At 37.7% G+C, this 20,661-nt stretch overlaps 1 protein-coding gene across 2 annotated transcripts; it reads right to left on the bottom strand.

Moving 5' to 3' along the window:
- Nucleotides 1-1,551: 1,551 nt before the first annotated feature.
- Nucleotides 1,552-19,357, bottom strand: LOC121421743. 2 transcript variants are annotated; one of them, XM_041616536.1, is made up of 8 exons: nucleotides 19,284-19,357; nucleotides 11,846-12,056; nucleotides 10,401-10,571; nucleotides 9,496-9,598; nucleotides 8,949-9,074; nucleotides 6,811-7,000; nucleotides 3,467-3,644; nucleotides 1,552-1,878 (listed from the first exon to the last, which is right to left on the bottom strand). In XM_041616536.1, the coding sequence occupies exons 1-8, from the start codon at nucleotides 19,329-19,331 to the stop codon at nucleotides 1,760-1,762; spliced, it is 1,146 nt and encodes a 381-aa protein (XP_041472470.1). In that variant the 5' UTR covers nucleotides 19,332-19,357; the 3' UTR covers nucleotides 1,552-1,759. The 2 variants fall into 2 exon arrangements, with proteins under 2 accessions (XP_041472470.1, XP_041472471.1); XM_041616537.1 differs by lacking the exon at nucleotides 6,811-7,000 and adding an exon at nucleotides 7,856-8,042.
- Between the last annotated feature and the right edge of the window lie 1,304 nt (nucleotides 19,358-20,661).

The following is a 20,661-nucleotide window of genomic DNA, read 5'->3' on the forward strand; positions in this document are numbered from 1 at the left end:
AAATAACAATGGCCCTTTTCCTGGGATCCTCGCAGGCAAAAAAAAAATCTTTAAAAAGCCCAACACACACTATGCAATTCGCTGTGATCTGATTTTCAAAATCAAAATAATATTTGATATGAACATTCCAACCAATGAAATCTTAGCGATCAGAGATAATAGTGGTGAGACTACTGAAATCAAAATTCAGTCCAGCGGCCCGTTGCAGAAAGAGTCGATCGCAACTCTAAAAATCATGCGCAACTTGATTTTCAACCAATCAACAGCGCGCATTTGGGACTTGCGTTTGATTTTTTGACTTGCGTTTAAACGCAACTCTTTCTGCAACAGGCCCCTGGTAATCGAGCCTCCCTGTAGGAATAACAGCAAAGTTAATTCTAAATCGCAGCTAACCTCATCATCGGCCAAGACTTGAAGCAGATTCAGACTGCCGCAGAGCAAAATCATTATTTTATTATTCCTAACATTATGCAGAACTACAGTAATTTTTCTCTTTGGAATTTTCAAATTTTATGCTGAAATGCGATTTTTTTTTTTTTTAATTGTGTCGTATTGGATTGCATAGTGCGCTCAGGGCCTAAGACCAAACATCTGTATAGAATCCCATGCTTATTTTGCTAATTTCTCAGCAAATACACCAATTCCAGAATAATTTAGAACATATAATTTCATTCATTCAAACGGACACTTGTGTGGTAATTTATTTACCCATATATTCACATTCATTATTTTATGAACACATTTCAAAATTATTAATACAACATTTATCTTAAGTTCAATATTCACTGACCAATAATATAAACTTTGGCACAGCACATTAAGGCATCTTTTACTTCATACTATTGTATAATCTATTTCAAAATTTATACAATGAAATATCCTGATAAGAATGGCTCCAACAAACTCAATAAAACTCTTATCCCAAGTTCCCAACATAAGTATTGAGATATCTTTTTTTAATAAATTTTGTGTATTAAAAATTTATATAAAATCTGTTGGTCGAAAATGCAAACATATGTCATTAACAGAATAAAATGGCCAAAGCATGATAATACTGAATAAAATGTGTCATAGTATTTCAGGTAGATTTGCTTTTTAAACAGATGGCATGGAAAATCTGTATAAATATATATCACTGGTGCATCATGTACATGTATATATGTATTTCCCCATCAAAATTACCAGGTGGGCGTTTCATAAAGCTGTCCCTTACATACGAATGGTCACCCTTTCTTGTGATAATGATATTCTTATGTGGAGTGTTGTGGCCCAGTGGATTAGTCTTCTCACTTTGAAACAGAGGGTCGTGGGACCAAATCCCAGCCATGGCGTAGTTTCCTGCAGCAAGAAATTTATCCACATTTGTGCTGCACTCAACCCAGGTGAGGTGAATGGGTACCTCGCAGGAATTTATTCCTTGAAATGCCACCGTGCTGTAAAAGCTGCTTGAGCTACAGCCAGGGTAATAATATCCAAGTCCTTTGGAAGCGCATAGATAATATTCATTATGTGTTATGCGCTATACAAGAACTGACTATCATTATCATTATTAGCTGATTAGCACCTAAGAACAAGTTTAAAGTCAAATGGACTAGATGAACAGCTTTTTGAAACGCCCACCTGGACTTGAAACCTGTTCATTAAGGCAGCCTGCTCATGAAGACTACATTTTTACTATACTTCAATTACTTTGAGCGATTCCAAATCATTACTTTTTGGTGTGTGTGTGTGAGATGTGTTGCACTCTGGCTCAGTATCATCAACTTTTTCCCAGAGCATCCAGCAACGAGACAATCTCTGCTGTAGTCTTCTCTGGATTGGTGAACTGTAGCCGATGGGTGGCTTTGGCGAAGCGGACAACTCTCCGTAGGGTCTCGTCTGTGAAAAGAATATAATGGAAATGATGAGCCTATTCATATGGTAAAATTATAAACCTATTTCTTTGATTCTTCTTGGGAAATTTGACACATGTGGGGTGTTTACCCATCAAGAGATGTTCTCCACTATCACAGTGCATTATATAGTATTATAACCAGTGGATGTTAAGGCCACTGCAAACCTTACGACCCGATTGGTCTACGACTGGCTTGCGACAGAGTGAGGGGAGATGTGACGTCACAGCTCTTGTCAGCTTGAGAGTCGCAGACCAGTCGGAGACAAATCGCAAGGAAAATCGTAAGAATTTGACAAGCCGAATCCTTATGACTGAATCGCAAGCTCAATCCATCTTCAAGCCAATCACACAACAGAATACCGACGCGTACATGATATGCAACGCAGTAGTAAGCGTCATTTTCTCAGTTGCTACGTCAAAGTGCACAAAGCGTATGCGTGAGTCGCAGACAGATTGTGCGGTGTGGAGGCTTCTAACTACCCTGTGATTAATGCCCCTCATTAAGTCGCAGACCAGTCAGGTCGTAAGGTGTGCGGTGGCCTTTAGATAGAAATTCAGAGTTGCTGTAAAGAGTCACTAGAATTTTGTGTTGAGTCAAGTCATTATATGAATCAAGACTAGTCAAGTCAGTCGAGTCAATATGCTTATGTCAATGGGAACTAGTCATGTAATACTGCTCGAGTAACTTTTCAGTGACCTAAGTCATGACTTGATTCAATTCACATTCGCAGCCCATGCTGTATTGTATGTCTCAGGAACTAGCGGTAGACCCACAACGCTCTCGTGATAATGAATATTGTTGCACATTATTATGAAATACAAATTAGCTGAGCCCAGAAGACACTGTTTAATGTTGTAGATTTGCATAGCCTTCGAAAAAGTCTGGTCTCAGCAAACTGTTCAGGGGTCCGTAACACAAAGCTTAGCAATGATACCAGAACATTTCTTTATGACTGATTGTATCGACTACAGTGTACAATCAACTGCGAATATCAAGTGTACGATCAATCGCTAACCTTTGTGTTACGGGACCCAGGCAACTCTGCCTCAGTAAAATCTCTTGGGACCATATAAATCTGTTCAACTTCGGAGAAATTTGACCAAGAAGATGTTATCAACACATGCTTGGAATATTCTGGTCTGAAATAATGCAGTTGTGCGATTATATGACTTCATACGCAGTGTTCCACCTTGGTCAGGCTCCCGTTAACAATAAAGACTAGTTATGATAACAAATGCATGACTTCAAATAACAAACTTAACATCAGCCAATCAGATTGAAGGATTTCAGTAGCTTTCAACTATTATTAAGATTTGTTATTAGAACAAGTTTTATGAAATGGCACCAGGGGCCTGTTGCATAAAACTTTTTACCTGAGAAAACTCCGGTAAAAACTGAAAACTAAGGTTGGTCTGATTTCTCCCATTGACTTTATACAGGGCAAAATCTCTGGTAAAAACAACCTGAGTTTTCTCAGGTAAAAAGTTTTATGCAACGGGCCCCTGATGTTCAGACAACATAAGAACTTGATAAAAGCGAAAGGTGATAGAATGCCACCTTGAAAAACTCACCTCCATAGATGAGTTCTGACTCTCCGTTAACATCATAGTCTTTGATATCTGCCTCTGGAATCCCAAGAATGTCAATATTTTCTTGGAGGAGTTCTGCTTCAACGACAACATCGTCGAGGGAGAAGAATAGCAGGACCGGTAGTTTCTTCTCGGCTATTCTCTTTACAGATCTAGCGAACTGGAGAAATTTAAAATAAAATGATACCTCAAAAATGTAAAGACTGCTTGCGTGAGTGATCGTTCTGGGGATATTAAACAGAGAGCAAATTGTGGCTCCAACAACTTAATGGAAATTTTCTTTCTGAAAGCCAATATTACAATCAGACAAGCATATCAATATTTTTAAAAAATTGATAATTTATAAATTTACACTTTTAATCACCAATTAAACACCATATCAATAAGAATTTTAACTTAGCCTCATGAGTATTTGTCATTATGGTGTACATGCACGGCATAGGGACAACACATCCCATTGTTACGTGCACTGTATACAATACAAAATGACTGAAAATGTGATTTGCGCTTACTCAAAGTCATTCATAAAGTGTTATGACTATGTGGGCTGGAGTGATTAAATAGCGAGACACAAAAATCCATCACCGCTAGTGATGATTAATTGGAATACCACATCAATACTTTACCAAAAGCTTGACTTTTAACCAATCATTAAAAATAAAATGTAATATATATTGTTAAATAATATGGGATATGTATGTGAATATGAAATATTGAAAGTTGTGAAAATAATATACAAGTGGAATGCCTCTGGCCGTCTCACCTGCATCACGCGGTTCAATATAGCAGCAGTGCTGACTTTGCATACTACTCTAACTCGCACAAGATGTTCAGTGATACATGGTTAGTCTTATGTCCTCTTTTTATGAACTAGACCAATAAACTTACAGAGATATGATGGTTATTCAACAAAAAACCCCAACATGGCCAAAGTTCATTGACCTTACATGACCTCTGACCTTGATCATGTGACCTGAAACTGGAACAGGATGTTCAGTGATACTTGATTACTCTTATGTACAAGTTTCATGAATCAGATCCATAAACTTTCAAAGTTATGATGGTAATTCAACAGATACACCCAATTCGGCTAAAGTTCATTGACCTTTGACCTTGGACATGTGACCTGAAACACGCACAGGATGTTCAGTGATACTTGATTACTGTAATGTCCAAGTTTAATGAACTAGACCAATAAACTTTTAAAGTTATGATGGTAATTCAACAGATACCCCCGATTCGGCCAAAGTTCATTGACCCTAAATGACCTTTGACCTTAATCATGAGACCTGAAACTTGCACAAAATGTTCAGTGATGCTTGATTACTATTATGTCCAAGTTTCATGAATCAGATCCATAAACTTTCAAAGTTATGATGGGAATTCAACAGATATCCCCAATTCGGCCAAAGTTCATTGACCCTAAATGACCTTTGACCTTGATCATGTGACCTGAAACTTGCACAAAATGTTCAGTGATGCTTGATTACTATTATGTCGAAGTTTCATGAATCAGATCCATAAACTTTCAAAGTTATGATGGGAATTCAACAGATATCCCCAATTCGGCCAAAGTTCATTGACCCTAAATGACCTTTGACCTTGGTCATGTAACGTGAAACTCAAGCAGGATGTTCAGTGATACTTGATTAACCTTATGTCCAAGTTTCATGAACTAGGTCCATATATTTTCTAAGTTATGATGACATTTCAAAAACTTAACCTCAGGTTAAGATTTCGATGTTGATTCCTCCAACATGGTCTAAGTTCATTGACCCTAAATGACCTTTGACCTTGGTCATGTGACATGAAACTCTAATAGGATGTTCAGTAATACTTGATTAACCTTATGGCCAAGTTTTATTAACTAGGTCCATATACTTTTTAAGTTATGATGTCATTTCAAAAACTTAACCTCAGGTTAAGATTTGATGTTGACGCTGCCGCCGCCGCCGTCGGAAAAGCGGCGCCTATAGTCTCACTTTGCTTCGCAGGTGAGACAAAAATGAATTTTCAGATAACATGCAAAACAGTGAAATAAGTATAAAAAATCTACCAAGGAAATGTTCAATGGGAAAAAAACAAAGTAGAATGAACAAAGGTTACTACAATATTTATTTTGTTCATTTGTTTTTAAGGGTAGTTTTTATTTTCAATCTGTTTCTTTATGCTTGGTTTTTGCAGAGGTACAGTTTGTCTCAAAATCAAACAGCTGACAAGTCATAAAGGGTGGAATAACGATTCTGTAAAAGCAATCAAACCACTGTAATTTTGTTTCACAGATGAAAAAAAATCTGAGCATCATTTTCATCCATACAATTATGGTAACTTTGCCATCGTTGCAACAATCATGATTTCTAGTGGCATTTGAATCGTGTTACCATGGTACATGTAGCTATCACAATGGCAATTGAAAATAATTGTAAGGTTTTACGAAATGGGGAAAACCCTAGTAAAATGAAGTGTTACACTGACATCAACAGTACAGGGTACACACATATAACCATACTTATAATTGAATGAATGCATACGACCAAATGTCCATGGCATCACTCTATACCTTTTTCCAAAGTACTTGAAGGCTAAGAGCAATGGGTTATAACTTCTATGCCAGTTTGTATCAAGATAAAACAACAAGGTAAGTAACAAAGGCCAGGTGGATGTCATGGTTTATATTCATTTGGTCCATTTTTAATTGGGTCAACACTACACTTTTTCTAATACCTACATACATTGGTGCAGGAACGCCCTTAGCACCGAACTTCCGCGCACCTCACTGGTGCAGAAACGCCCTTACGCAATGCCCTAATGCGCGCTACTAAGGGCATTTCTGCGCACATGCAATGCGCATAAGTGTGGAGCTGAAAGCGTTCCTGCGCCGACACAAAAAATCTAATAAACTATAGTGAGTGAGATTAGACCAAAAGGATACCTGTATTAGATAAATGGGTAAAGCCAAGTCTGCATGCACAGAACCCTGCTTCTCAATTCGAATAGCGCATAATGTAGAGTCTGAAGTAGTGACACTAGATTCATTATGTACCGTGGCCGGCTCTGCACAGGCAAAGAAATTGGCTTCTAGCGTTCACTCTAGAATGGTATTAAAATGGGTTAAAGTGTCAAATATGAGTCTGTACTTGCAGACTAGGTAAAGCCTAACTTGAAACCAGACAAAGTGGTGACTGGTGAATGAGATAAATGAATTGGGCATAGACGAAGGAGTATTAGACCGTGTGGGATGAGACCAGATAAAAATTACACGAAGCGGGTGCAGACCAACGGGCAATTGACCACCGCAGAGACGTCTACAAACACCACCTTCTTACCGCGGTAAAGTCCAAGAGGGCCGCTTCGTAGATACTCAAGACTTGCGCCTCCGTCGTTCTCCCGCGAAAACCCATGTAGTGAATGAATTTGGAGCAAAGAAACTGGACAATCCATCCAATAACTGGCATGTACAATGCCCTGAAAATGATGGAAGCAGCGTACGGTATTCGTGTACTAAGTTTCTGCATCCTGTATTTTGGACAAAGTTGTACAAAAAGGGAAAATGTTGGTGAACTTTAAAGGAAACTTAAAATACATTTATAGGAAAAATGCCACAACGGAAGTACAAAAACTGACAACTCTCCAGTCTGTATAAAGTGCAAACTACTGGTATTTAGGTTGCTACATTGTAGGTTTGATATAAGGGGCATGGCCGACAATTCTGAATTTGGAAAAGAAAATGAAGGATGTGTGACACAAATCCTAGCTCCATAATTCTATCTGAATTTTAAATTTCAATATTGTGAGAAGGTTCAAATCTACATACCAAAAGTTTTACGCTCAGATAGAATTTATTGGTATGTTTAATTCAAAAAACTTCTCCATTCACAAAATAATGATGCTGGAACTCAAATATTGGTAGACCTTAAGATCAGGGGACCATTTTATAAAGTTGTTCATAAGTAAGAGCGACTTTAAGAATGACTGGTGATCCTTTCTTACACGCTAAATCATCGCCAGTGAATATTCCATTAGAAAGGATCACCAGTCTTGCTTAAAGTAGCTCTTAACTTACGAACAGCTTTATGAAACACCAACTGGATCGGGGGGTTATGGTAATCTGATAGTTGGCATGGCCGAATCGGGCTCAAGAGGTGAACATTTTTCGTGGTGACTTTCACTGACAAAAATAAAATGATCAATGTCGCAGTCGGCCAATAAGATGTGAGGAATTCAGTAGCTTATAACATTTGTCATTGAAAACCATTGTCGAATCACTTTATGAAACAGTTCCATGCGAGTCCGACGTAGACAGACTGGAGAACATTGTCAGAAAATTCTGTACAACTTCAGAGTGGCATTTCCGTGATTTGGGCTTCTTACCACATCATAGTCAGTTTTCATCACCTCATAGAAGAAAAGGGCTTGTGCTTCATCGCTTCGACCTCGAAAACCCAACAGGTATATGATCTTAGCGAAGGAATATGTGACTATCCGGCCAATATATGGCAAGTACATTGTCTTGAAGATCAGACGAGGTATGACAGGCATGTTTACCCTTTTGTGAAACCTGTTTTCCATGAAAAAGAAAGGTGCTGAATCAAGTGAAAAAATTCTTTCAAGAGTCTGATGCCGTTTCATCCATCAAAATCTGGTCCACTGATAAAACATGACTCGTTAATTTAGAGTAAAAAGAATATGCAATCATGAATATGCAATCATTTTCAATTTTCTAACTTAGGGCAAAACCTTCTTCACAGCTTCTTCATTATATTGAGTTTTGAACCATAAAATGCATACAGCAATAGATATGGAACTAAAGTACCATATATTCATTATTGCAGTCTGGCCATGTTTGTTTCACCGTGGTGTCCTGTTGGAAACAATGTACGCAGATTTTGTATGGGCTCATTTTATTTGATATAGAAATAGCAAATGGTATTCTTCTCTAAATTTATTAGTGTCTGGCTGTCTATATTGTCCCCCACTAACATATCATCCATATCCTAAACAATACCATAATATCCATCAATCCATTCATCCAATCTCATACATCCAGTAATTCATCCACCCATTCTTCCACCTATCCATTCATCTATCAATCTTTATATTCATCCATCCTTTCATCCGTTTGCCTATTAATCCATCCATCCAACCACCCATCCATACATCCATCCATCCAACCATCCATCCATCCATCCATCCATCCATCCATCCATCCATCCATCCATCCATCCATCCATCCATCCATCCATCCATCCATCCATCCAACCATCCATCCATCCAACCATCCAACCATCCTCCCATCCATCCATCAAACTATCAAATCTTTCATTCCAGTTTAGCCATTTGGAGCTGCAAGAGAAATTACCTCATCAAGTATGAATACCCTTCCATTATTCTTTCCTCTACCATTCATTCATCCATCCTTCCACCAAGTCACTCATTTATTCATTCAAACATTGGTTGTACCTACTTATGAGGTGTGATTCCCGTCCCACATAGGAAGCAAGTAGATTGAAGAATACCTTCTAAGGCTCGATCTGCCCCTAATTCTGCAACAACATGACTTCCAGATGAATGGCCTATAACCATGGCAACACTGAAAAAAAAAACATCACATAAGATTAACAAGATATATTTGTAATGATATATGATTGTAAGGCAACTGCAAAACCATTTTGATAAACTTGAGATAAACTTATTTTAGCTTAACACCTATGTAATAGTCAAGCGATTATTACTTATCAGTGTACCTTTACCCCAGGACTTTATCTTTCACATTGTAAGGCAGATATGAACACTAGCAAGCATGAAGCAAGAGTCAGTGTATTTGTTACCTATCTTATTTTAGAGCAGTTTGATACCTAGAGCAAGTATGAACAATTAGTGTGGCTTTACATGTTGACAGAATTTTTAACTCTGGCAGGTGCACAGTATGAAGTAATCTAACTTAGTATAACTGTAGGACAGTTATAAAACCTTTAATAGCAAGTACAACGAAAGAATCAGTATAGCTTTACCTATCTAATTGCATAGCAGTTATAAAACCTTTGACGAGTTCTGCTTTATCAGAAGATGAGTAGTCATATTTTCGCTCTGGGTCAATCTGTGTGTACCCCATACCTGCATAAAAAAATAATGATAAAGATGATGATGATATCATAATAATAACATAATAATAATGAAAATAACAAAATAATAATAGTCACACTTGCTTACACAATCAACTGTATACAAGGACCACCTGTGTATAAAGATTGGTTTCCCTTGAAAAGTATGCCCCATTGTAATATGCATTATTAGAACCTGATCATAATGACCACCTCGTCATGATAACGTCGACTTCTCTTGACTTCCTAGAATGGTCTCTAAAAGACAGGTTTGATTAAAATCAATGACATATACGTACACATGATTTTATTACAAATGGTCTTCAGATCAAACCTCTTTCATCCATCATCGGTTATGCCCTTGGAGGTCTTTTTATTGGCCCCAATGACCCTCGCAATTGCCTTGAAAATATGCCTTTTGCCCTTTTTATCATTTTTTTATTTTCTCATTCACATAGGTAAAGCCTTCATGTCAATATGACTGGCATAAATTGGCCATGGAATTTTTCCCCTTTATACCATTTAAGCTGTAATAAATAAATTAATAAGTCCTCTAGAAATGTAGCTTTGCCCTAAAAATATCGAAATTGAAGGCCTCCATGGTATTCTGGGGAGCATTTCATGAGAGTACTTGTCATATGTTATATCCAACAAAGTATCTTTTATCCAACAATTACCATAGAACTGTGCTTCTTAGCAAATCAAAATCAAGGAAAGTAGTCGGATCCAACCTTATGTCTTACAAAAATGTTGATGAAACATGCCCTGGATCAAACTCATATCTGTCAAGACAAGACAAAACAATCAACGATTACCTGGAAAGTTGACGGCCAGAACTCTGTAGCCACCCGACGCAATCCGACTGCCAATCGGACGGAAGGCTCCCTCCGTTGCTGGTGTGCCGTGTATGCAGATTACCACTGGGCATCCTTCAACCGATCTATCCACAGGTACCCATTCACCATACACCATGTTGTATTTGGTACCTAACAGATAATGAAACATATTAAAACAGTTCATGAAATCTTATTGGTGGTCATAAGTTAAGGATTGCATCATATTCATTGTAGATCGTCTGTGACTTCTTAAGGAAACCAAAACTCAAGAAGAGAAGTAATCTTATTGGAAAGAGTAAAATGAGAGGAACAATTTAAAAAAAAGTTTCATCAAAATCGGTTAGGAAATAAGCAAGTTATGGGAGTTTGAAAATTCTTGTTTTACTTTCTATGGGCATCCTCAAATTGGCAAACGTGCTTCAAAATGGCTGATTGACAACTCTCCATTTGTTTTGTACACAAATTTTCAGATTTTCCTCATTATCTTTCAAATTGCATCTTGCCTCCTTCTGAGCACAACATATGTCATGGGAAAATATAATCCACACCATATATGTCAAGGTCAGGAGGAGATAATGTGAAATATGTAAGATAAAGGGGAAAATCTGAAAATATGTGTACAAAACAAATGGAGAGTTGTCCACAAAATCAGCCATTTTGAAGCACGTTTGCCAATTTGAGGATCCACATAGTAAGTACAACAAGACTTTTTAATCATCCATACCTTGCTTATTTCATAACCGATTTTGATGAAACTTTTTTTTAAATTGTTCCTCTCATTTTACTCTTTCCAATAAGATTGCATCTCTTCTTGGCTTTTGGTTTCCTTTAAATATGTTTGCTACTCTAGTTCACAGATCAGGGCACGGTCTAACCAAGAGTTGCGCTCCATCCGATCAACCACAATGACGAAAGCCAGCAGCGTCAACATCAAAACAGAATGTTTTTTCAAAATATTTTCCAGACATGATGTATATTTTCATACTGTACATTGTTTTTCTGAAAATTCAGTGTGCTTCTCTAAAGGGCACTGTGCAAATTTCCTGCAGTAGAAATGATGACATTGATGTATTTCCACACGGCTCAGGTTGAACGGATCAATCGCAACCCTTTGTAAGACGGGGCAAAGTGAAAGATATATTTACATTCCTGCACAAAAAATATCATGAATAGGTTGATTTATGCCGTCATTTCACCCAAATCTAACATTTTCTCAAAAAAAATAAACATTTGTATATTTTGGATCTGTTGTATTTGTTACCTAATGGATAACTAAGAAACAGGCATATCACTGGTCCTGCTCCTCATTTTGTACCTGTAACATTTGCTATTTCTATGCAGTGTAATAGAGCTAGGCTTTGTGGAGAGCAACCTTGCATTCACAAGTGACTTCTACTCCCCAAAAGCTTCTCAGCTATACTTACCTAAGGCTGATATCTCAATTGTACTCCTTGTGTAGCCCTGTCCCATATCTTGCCTCAACGCATAGTTCACCTCGTCGGGTTTAGCAAACCTTCTTGGTTCTTCCGAAGACATCTGTCTTTCTCCGCTGCTTCTTGTCTCCATTTTGAACAGTTTCTTACTTTGACCCGTATGGCTAAGGTGATGGACACTGAATGCACTCCTGTTGAATATCTGTTGTTAAAAAGATAGACCACTTCAGTGTGCTTTAAACATTTATCACAAAAAATAACTGCATATACATAGTATGTAAACAAGGTCTGAAAAACAAGATACAAATTTGACAATAATCACTTCGCAAGCATGTTTTGACAAAATAATTATCAACCTCTGACTTTTCTTTATGAATTACTTGACTTACACTTTTGTTAGGAGCCGTTAAGAGTGCTTTGCAACTGGTTCCGCTGCCAACTTGGCTTTTAACATTGAAAGCAGATGCACAATAGTCAATAGCAGGATGCTTTGACGGAAAATTAAAATATTGCATGCATGATTGGTAGAATTGTCTGCCTGCATTGCAATGATTGTAACGAATCATAGAAATTGTTTTCCATAATAACAAAAGCAAAGATGGCAGCACAACCATCTACAAATTTTACTTACAGTTTCAAGCATTTTGCAAAGAAATTTCGATTTTGACTTGAATCTACATCGACATTGAAAATTCATAGAAAAAAAAGTCTAGATAGGTCTAGACTTGGCAGCGGAACCATTTCCAAAGCACTCTTACAGCTCCTAACACAAGTGTAAGTCTAGCGATTCATAAAGAAAAGTCAGATTTTGATAAATCATTTTATAAGTTAAAAAAAAATAGCTCATGCATCTGACGGTGGAAAATTGTTTTCCAGACATTTTGTCCATGCCGCTATTTTTTACAAACAAATCTAAGGTGTCTTGGAGGGTAACCACACCCATGCGTTAGAAAGCGAATGACTTAAACACTCCTGGCATAGCACTGGAACTATCAGCCAATGACACTATGTTTATCATCAGCCCTACTCACTTGTTCACTGCTACCACCTAGACCAAAAGCTTCGGTCTCTGTTTTGTTGGTTGTTCAGCTGAACTCCGTTGGCTTTCACTCACCAAATACAGATACCGAATTTCTAGCGCGATCTGTACACGGGACTCAATGGCCATATGTTTATGTATTTAAGATCGGATAAAACGGGGAAGTGAATTTGCACGACAGCCGAGGTAAGTCACTGTTTTTGTTCCTTTTAACTTAATTTTTCTCCGTTTTTTGGCAATTAATGCCAAGAGGGAATATAAATTTGCATTTTGGTCGCGTTAATTTTCAAAAATTTTATTCATTAAAGACAAAAATTGAAGAGCCCCGACGGGGGATTTTGCATTGCAAGTCCCCTAATGGTGGCTGCACGATAGCGAGCCTTCTGTGTACGAGGAGAAAAAAAATGTTCAAAAAACTCCTCGAAACAGACGGCTGCCAGCTGTCTATGCTACCACCATGTCTGTAGGGAATCTAAATGTAGATCTATACAACGTACATATTAAAAATTCATTAAAAAATATCACTTCTGTAACCAAAAATACTAATTTCCATACAGTTGCAATCTATTTTGAATTAGTAAAGTGGGGACAATGTTTGTATTCACAGGAGCACTCAAAAACTTGAATTTGGGGCATTTTCATGCAGGCCCTCTATTGGTAAAAAGACAAATTTCAAGAAAATAGTAATTTTTCAATCTCTTTTTTTTATTTCGAAAAAATAATTAAAAGACTTCAATTTTACTGTAGAGGCACTGGTCCACAAATGGGGATTGTCCTTGTTTAAGTGGTAATGCCATTGTTACGTAACTTTTTGTTACGTAACATCGCTGGTTGCATAGAGTTGCATGCCTTTTGCATCAACCTGCAACGCACTGTTAGATGTGTTGCGATGTCAACATATTTTCTTTTTCAACTTGTTTTGTCAAGAAATAGAATTCTTCTTGAAAGCAGGTGTAACTTATTTTCTTGTGCTGATCAACGACCATTTATCATCTGAATATTATTTGAATTGTTATGTTGGAAAAAGAAAGTTTTACAAAGGCTTACTGGTGAGTAGAAGTACATGTGCTATTGAATTGATGAAATGAATATTTTATATGAACGTGAAATTATGTAGTTATTTTATATCTTTCAACTTACAAGTATTAAACTTAAAAGTTAAAACTTAGACGATGCTAAAATTAATAGTAAACAAACTCGCGAAGGTCAAAGCTCAGCTAGCTAGCTCAGTCGTCGTAAACAAGAGAAAAATTCATTTGCATGTCAATGTCCATGACCAAGATCACAATAAATAATGAAAGTTCAATGCCTGCAACTGCCCATATTCCCCTCGAAAGAAAACTCACAAGGTTACTAATCGACAATATTCGTATCGTGACATGCGAACGAACATTTGTACACACACACGTTCCAAGATGCTGCGGCGGCCCGGGTAGCACGGGCATGCATGCATTTAAATGTACATGTAGCTCAGGGGTAAGGTCAAAATCACTGCGGTGCTGAAATTACCAATTATTAGAGCCGCGCAGTGCAATATGTATGTTAGCACTAAAAAAAAAAACAAATCAGAAAAAAAATTGGAAAAAGCTTGGATTTTCAAAATTGGGCAAAAAAGAAGGAAAAAATCGTATGCCTTGCTGGAAAATAAAAATCGGAAATTCAATTTAAATCTGAGGAATATCACCCCTGAATATTTCTCTTATTTCTTGATTTACCTCTCTGCATAGGGGCTGTTTTGATTTTGACATACAAGTGTTCCTTCAATTAACCTACAACAAGAAGACACACAATTTCATGTTTCGGCTTTTAGAGCCCTCAACATTTATGAATTATGGCAGAGATGCCAAGTTCAAAGACCAGCTATGCATGAGATTTTCTGTGAATATGAGTGAGATCACAGACATTGTGTACAATGTATATGGGGATAGGCTGTGATAGTTGCGTGAGACAGAGATTTGAGGGGATGAACATGAGTCCAAAATGCTTGAGTCTCACGCATAATGCGTGAGACTTGGAAGCTCTGCTATGGGACATTTTTTTACTTTCCTCTGTGGGACATAGACAGCAATTACTGGGATTGTGCTCTCCTTTTGTAAAAATAGAATCAGTGACCTCAATTTCCCCAGGCCCAGTTCACTGTCTATTTTTCATGACTTGCCGTCTTCCAATAATTTTGTTATGAAACCCGATATGTTTAGCGCACTTGATTTGTGTTGGCACTTTGAGTTTGACAGGTGAATGAACTTTCCTAGATTTTTTGTGTGGAGAAATCTTTGATTTTTGAAAACTGAGACAGTCCCTGTAAACTGGGATGATCCCAATTTTCTGACCAGCACCTCTAACGTTAAAAGACTCTAAAAATAATGTTGCTTACTCAGTCATACTGAAACGTTTATGGAAACGACAGTGTGTAAAACATGTCAAAAAATCAAGCATTTGACCTCCAAAACAAGAGAAAATATGCCGAACATTGCCAACCTTTTCCCCCATCCCCCACACACACAGCTCATGGAAAAGTAACAGAGAACAAGGTTATATAACAACTAGAATTTAATTCGTCATGCGGACGAATTAGGTGGTCTGTCATGATTTGTCATTCAGTGTCGGCTGATGTATGAAATAAATCATTTAGATATCATTGATAATCTTGATCGTAGACATCCTAAGAATAAGTTTTGACCATTACTAAATGCGATTATTGATGTGGTGATGACAATCGTCAGACATACATCTTCAAACAGATACATACAAGATAGATGATTATACCTCACGGATCAACACGGCAATGCATGCATGATCCGGGGAGGTCCGGGATAGTTTTGCCCCAGATGACTGTGAACACGGCATCAACACGGCAGCTTCACACGGATCATGCCGGCAGAGCACGTCTTCAACACGGACCAATACGTCAGCAACACGGACCTACACGTCAGCTACACGGACCACCACGTCAGCAACACGGACCTACACGTCAGCAATACGGACGAACACGTCAAATGCGTTATCCATTAAGCTAGCATATTCCCCATAGAGATTACACGTAAGCAAATTTGAGAATTACAATTCCAATTTTGCAAGCGAAATACGGGCATGATGGAGGGCATATTTTCGAAAGCTTAGAATCTCGGCTACAACATACTAAAAGCTCAGGGAAAACTGACAAGAAACAATGGAGATATGCTCACGAAATAGAGGAATGTCGAATCTAGTTTTGAGAAAAGATCATGTCCCATAGAGATTACACGCAAAATACATGTGATATGAAAAAAAGTAATTATAATCTGTTTTATCTTGCTAAATTTAAACTTTTATACCTTTAAATTATCATAAAGGATCATGTAAGAAGTGGCAAAAAGAAAAAAAAAAGTGAAAAAAAAATTCATCTTGTTCACCCCAGGACTCGAACCCGCGCCCTTTAAGAAGCAGTCAAAGCCACGATATTCCCCATAGAGAATACACGTAAGCAATTTTGAGAATTACAAGTCCAATTTTGCAAGTGAAATACGGGCATGATCCCGGCATCTGATCAAAAAATGAAGGGCACACTAGCAAAAGCTTAGAATCTCAGCTACAACATACTAAAAGCTTAAAGAAAACTGACAAGAAAAAATGGAGATATGGCTCACGAAATAGAGGAATGTCGAATCTGGTTTTGAGAAAAAGTCATGTCCCATAGAGATTACACGCAAAATGAGGAAAAATGACATGCCTCTTTTCATCGCTGTTTTACGCAATGATGCGTTTCTCAAAACGAATATTCATGTTAACTGAGGAGGAAGAATACATTCTAAACTACAACATATCGAAATCTGGGCGAAAAACGATCTATATTCGAGAAGTTACAACCAAATTTGCATAAATTTGATGACGTCATTTTTGAAAAAATGAAATTTTTAGTTTAGGCGCCATTTTGATGACGTCATGATATAATTTAGGGACATTGATGACATGAAATCAAATCTACAACTCATACTCTATCGATATATGAAAAAAAATTGGGGGTCAATGGACTATTTAAAGAGCTACAGTGAATTTTCAATAGGCATGTTTTTGCCCATATATGGCCTATAGTGAGAGCTCGCGCGCACACGTGCTGCAAACTTTAACGGGTGTTAATTTCGTTTTTAATGGTCGTAGAAGGTTGATCAAGGTACCAAATTGTTCAGAATTTTATTATCAATGCAATGATGTAAAAAAAACGGTGTTTCTACTTTGCGTTAAGGTGTTACGCGCGGAAACGCGCACGCATGCGTGCGCGCGCGCAAATTTTTGAAATGCTTAGAATGACCTGAAACGTACTCTCGTTTGGTCAAAAAGTGATTTTGAGCATTTTTAAATTTTGACGCGCGCGTCGTGACCTCCAGGTGACTTTTGATGACATGACCTGATGACCCTTGACCTGAAGTTGATGTGATGTAAATTTGATTGATTTTTGATAATTGATAATGGAGATGTGATTGATAATGTGATTTTACAAAATGGCGCCTAGATGACGTCATCATGACCTGTTGACCTTGAAAAGCTTATTCTGACGTGTCCATGACAGATCCTATAAATGACATGAAATTCAATGAAATTGATCAAGTCGATTTTGAGATAACTTGGCGACAAAAAAATCGTTAAAAATAAATAAATAAAAAGAAAATTCTGACGAAATTAAGAGGTGATCTGTCATAAATGACAGACCACCTAATTAACCTTGTTCATTAAATGAATGAGTGGCCCTACTCACTCATTCATTCATTCAGTGAACAAGGTTTGTTGGCCCTCCGGTTGGCGCGTTTCCGTTTTACACCCTGGCGAAGGCATTTTCCGGAAAAGTAGCAAAAAAGCGACTAGTGAAGAGTCTACACACGTCGCTGGTTGCATGCAGCGTGCGACACAGGCGAGTCCACCACCGCATGCAATTTGCACAGTTACTGATCAGAGCACAGAGTTCCTCGGCACTTCATGTACAGAGAGAGCGGCAGTCAGGAGAGAAATCCGAACATGCTTTTGCAGTCGCGTTGTTTATGATAGTTTTTTTTTCTAAAAATGAATTATTAACTAAATGAATAGAATGATAGACAAAATCAAAATAAACAGATACTTATAATGGAAAGACAAATTGAAGTTTGATGGATTGATACACTTAGAAGGGCTTAGAAGCTGCCGAAAGATAGATATAGAAGACTGATAAATAGATAAAGACAAGATAGACAGATAGATAGATAGATAGAAATAGAGAGAGAGAGAGAGGTGGATAGATAGAAAGAGAGATCGGAAAGAGGGAGAAATGGATGGATAGATAAATAGAGAGAGGGGGAGAGACAGAGAGGTCGATATATAGAGGAAGAGGGGGATAGAGAGAAAGAGAGAGAGAAGGATAGATCGATAGATGGAGAGAGAGAGATGTTATAGATAGAAATATGGACGCGGACAAAGAAAAGAGAGAAAAAAGACAGACAGATGCTAGAGAGGGAGAGAGATGGAGAATTTGAGAGACAGATAGATCATGTTAGGTAGATAGATCGAGGATAAAGAATGAGAGAGACAGAGAAGATAGACAAATTAAAAGATAGATAGATACATAGATAGACAGAGAGAAATAGAAAAAGACAGACAGGTGGATAGATAGAGATAGATAGATGTTAGATAGATAAAGAGGGAGAGAGACAAAGAATATTAACAAATTAACAGATAGATAAGTTAAAAAAATAGATAGATAAATAGATAGAGAGAATAAGAGAAAGACAGACAGATGGATGGATAGATAGAGATAGAGAATTTGAGATAGATAGATGTTAGATAAAGAATGAGAGAGACAGAGAAGATTATTAGATAAATAGATACTGCAGTTACATAGATAGATAGAGATAGAATTTGAGATAGATATACAGATAGAGAGAAAGACAGACATCAGCAAATCGGCAAGGCAAATGATCGAGGCAAACATTCGTATTGAACCTGGAAATTTAAGCTCAGCTGCATTTGCAAGTATATGTTCTGCGGATAACTTCGGTGCGGACTTCAGACCCAACTTTGGATCGCGCGCCCAGCTGATATTTGTAAACAAACGTAGACGTAGACTCTTCACTAGTCACTTTTTGGCTACTTTTCCGGAAAATGCCTTCGCCAGGGTGTAAAACGGAAACGAGCCTCCGGTTGGCCCTACTCGCGATCGCGACAGTCGCATCAGCACCGGCTGGAGTTCAAGTGATATGCCGCCTCCGTCGGCGTGGCAATCCATGTCACTCATGTCATGAAACATCGCGCTGAGACAAGTCAGGAGCAAACTTGTGTGCCTTAAACTCAACGTCAGAACTTATTTATCGTTCCTATCAACCCTAAATTGGGAGCTCAATTACCTGAATAATGCGTTCATGCAATTTAGCAGTGATTAATACATACCCTTACTGTACTGAAGACCCGACTGGCTGCAATTATTGACCTCGACATGATCAGCTGGCAGAGTTCAGTTGGCCATCACCAACGAACGTAGAGGGCAGCAACACACAAGCGTGTTGCTCTAAGGAAGGTCAACTCGATACGCGCATGCAACTGAGCTGCGCGCATATTTTATTGTTCATGACAACGAAATCAAATGCCGATCAAATACAACAACAAATTAGTAGTGATCAAGAAACGAATATGAAAGAATATGACTACAACGATATCAAAGATAACATTAAAAAATATGTTAAAGGATATACATAAATATGAAAACATACTTTGATATTTAAAACTTTACAAATGCAAGTTTCAGGAAACTAAAATCATTACCAAATCGGTGATTGTTGTTATCAGCGATTTCACCAGACGGCTGAATTAGGTGATTTGCGCCGAGACGATTTTGTGACCACTCGCAAAGCATTTCGGGATTGAATATGTCCCCCTTATTTTCTCTGGGCTCTTCGCTGAACCCATCATCATTCTATGCATAAGCTACATTATGCTCCGTCGTCTGCTTAGATTTCAACCCCCTAGTCTAGCACTGGTACTTGTTCTGCTAGGCGTCGATCAGCATTTATCTGCAGTCCATATAGGCCGTGACTCATTTATTTATTTATTAGAGCAGCCGGGCAGCAATGCCAATGAAAAATGGGAATTAAAAAATAATTCACGTATCTATCAGTACTACAGTAGTATGTTATCATTTCTTTTCACCATTTTCCCCAAAACTTATAAATTTAGAAATACATTCCAATCAGTAATAAGTGAAGTCTACATCTAACCTAGATCTTGATCATGTTGATCGATAAACCAAAAGCTTCAGTCTCTGTATTTTGGTTGCTCTGCTGAACTGCGCTGGCTCACTCACCGATGGAGATTATAGTAAAATGTCAGAAATTGTTGCATAAATCCCCAGAAACGACGGTTATTCCTGTCTAGTTGATCGATAGACCCAAGTCTAAAGATCTAACTTTATTTGTCTAACTAGACAAATGCTCTGACCAGTCTCGATCTGTTTGTTGAAGATGTTGTTCCACACTGGATATCTAAGTAGATCTAGAATATATATAGATCTAGCACGACTTGTTGGTATGAGATAGTCTATGCAACAATAAAAAATACTAAAATAATAATAAACTCAAAACAGATGAATTCCACATTGTCTTTATAGTATAGGACGCCTAAATCTAGACCATTTGAGGGTTGGTCCATGCAAGCTAAGTTTGGTTCAATTAAGGCCAGCCTGCATGGGCTAGCCGCTAGTTATGATTTTTTTAGTCCGTTAAATGCCTACAGGGTAAAGTCTAGATCTAGAACTAGAAGATTTAATGGTTGA

Source organism: Lytechinus variegatus, chromosome 9 (genome assembly GCF_018143015.1).
Source record: "Lytechinus variegatus isolate NC3 chromosome 9, Lvar_3.0, whole genome shotgun sequence".
NCBI lineage: Eukaryota > Metazoa > Echinodermata > Echinoidea > Temnopleuroida > Toxopneustidae > Lytechinus > Lytechinus variegatus.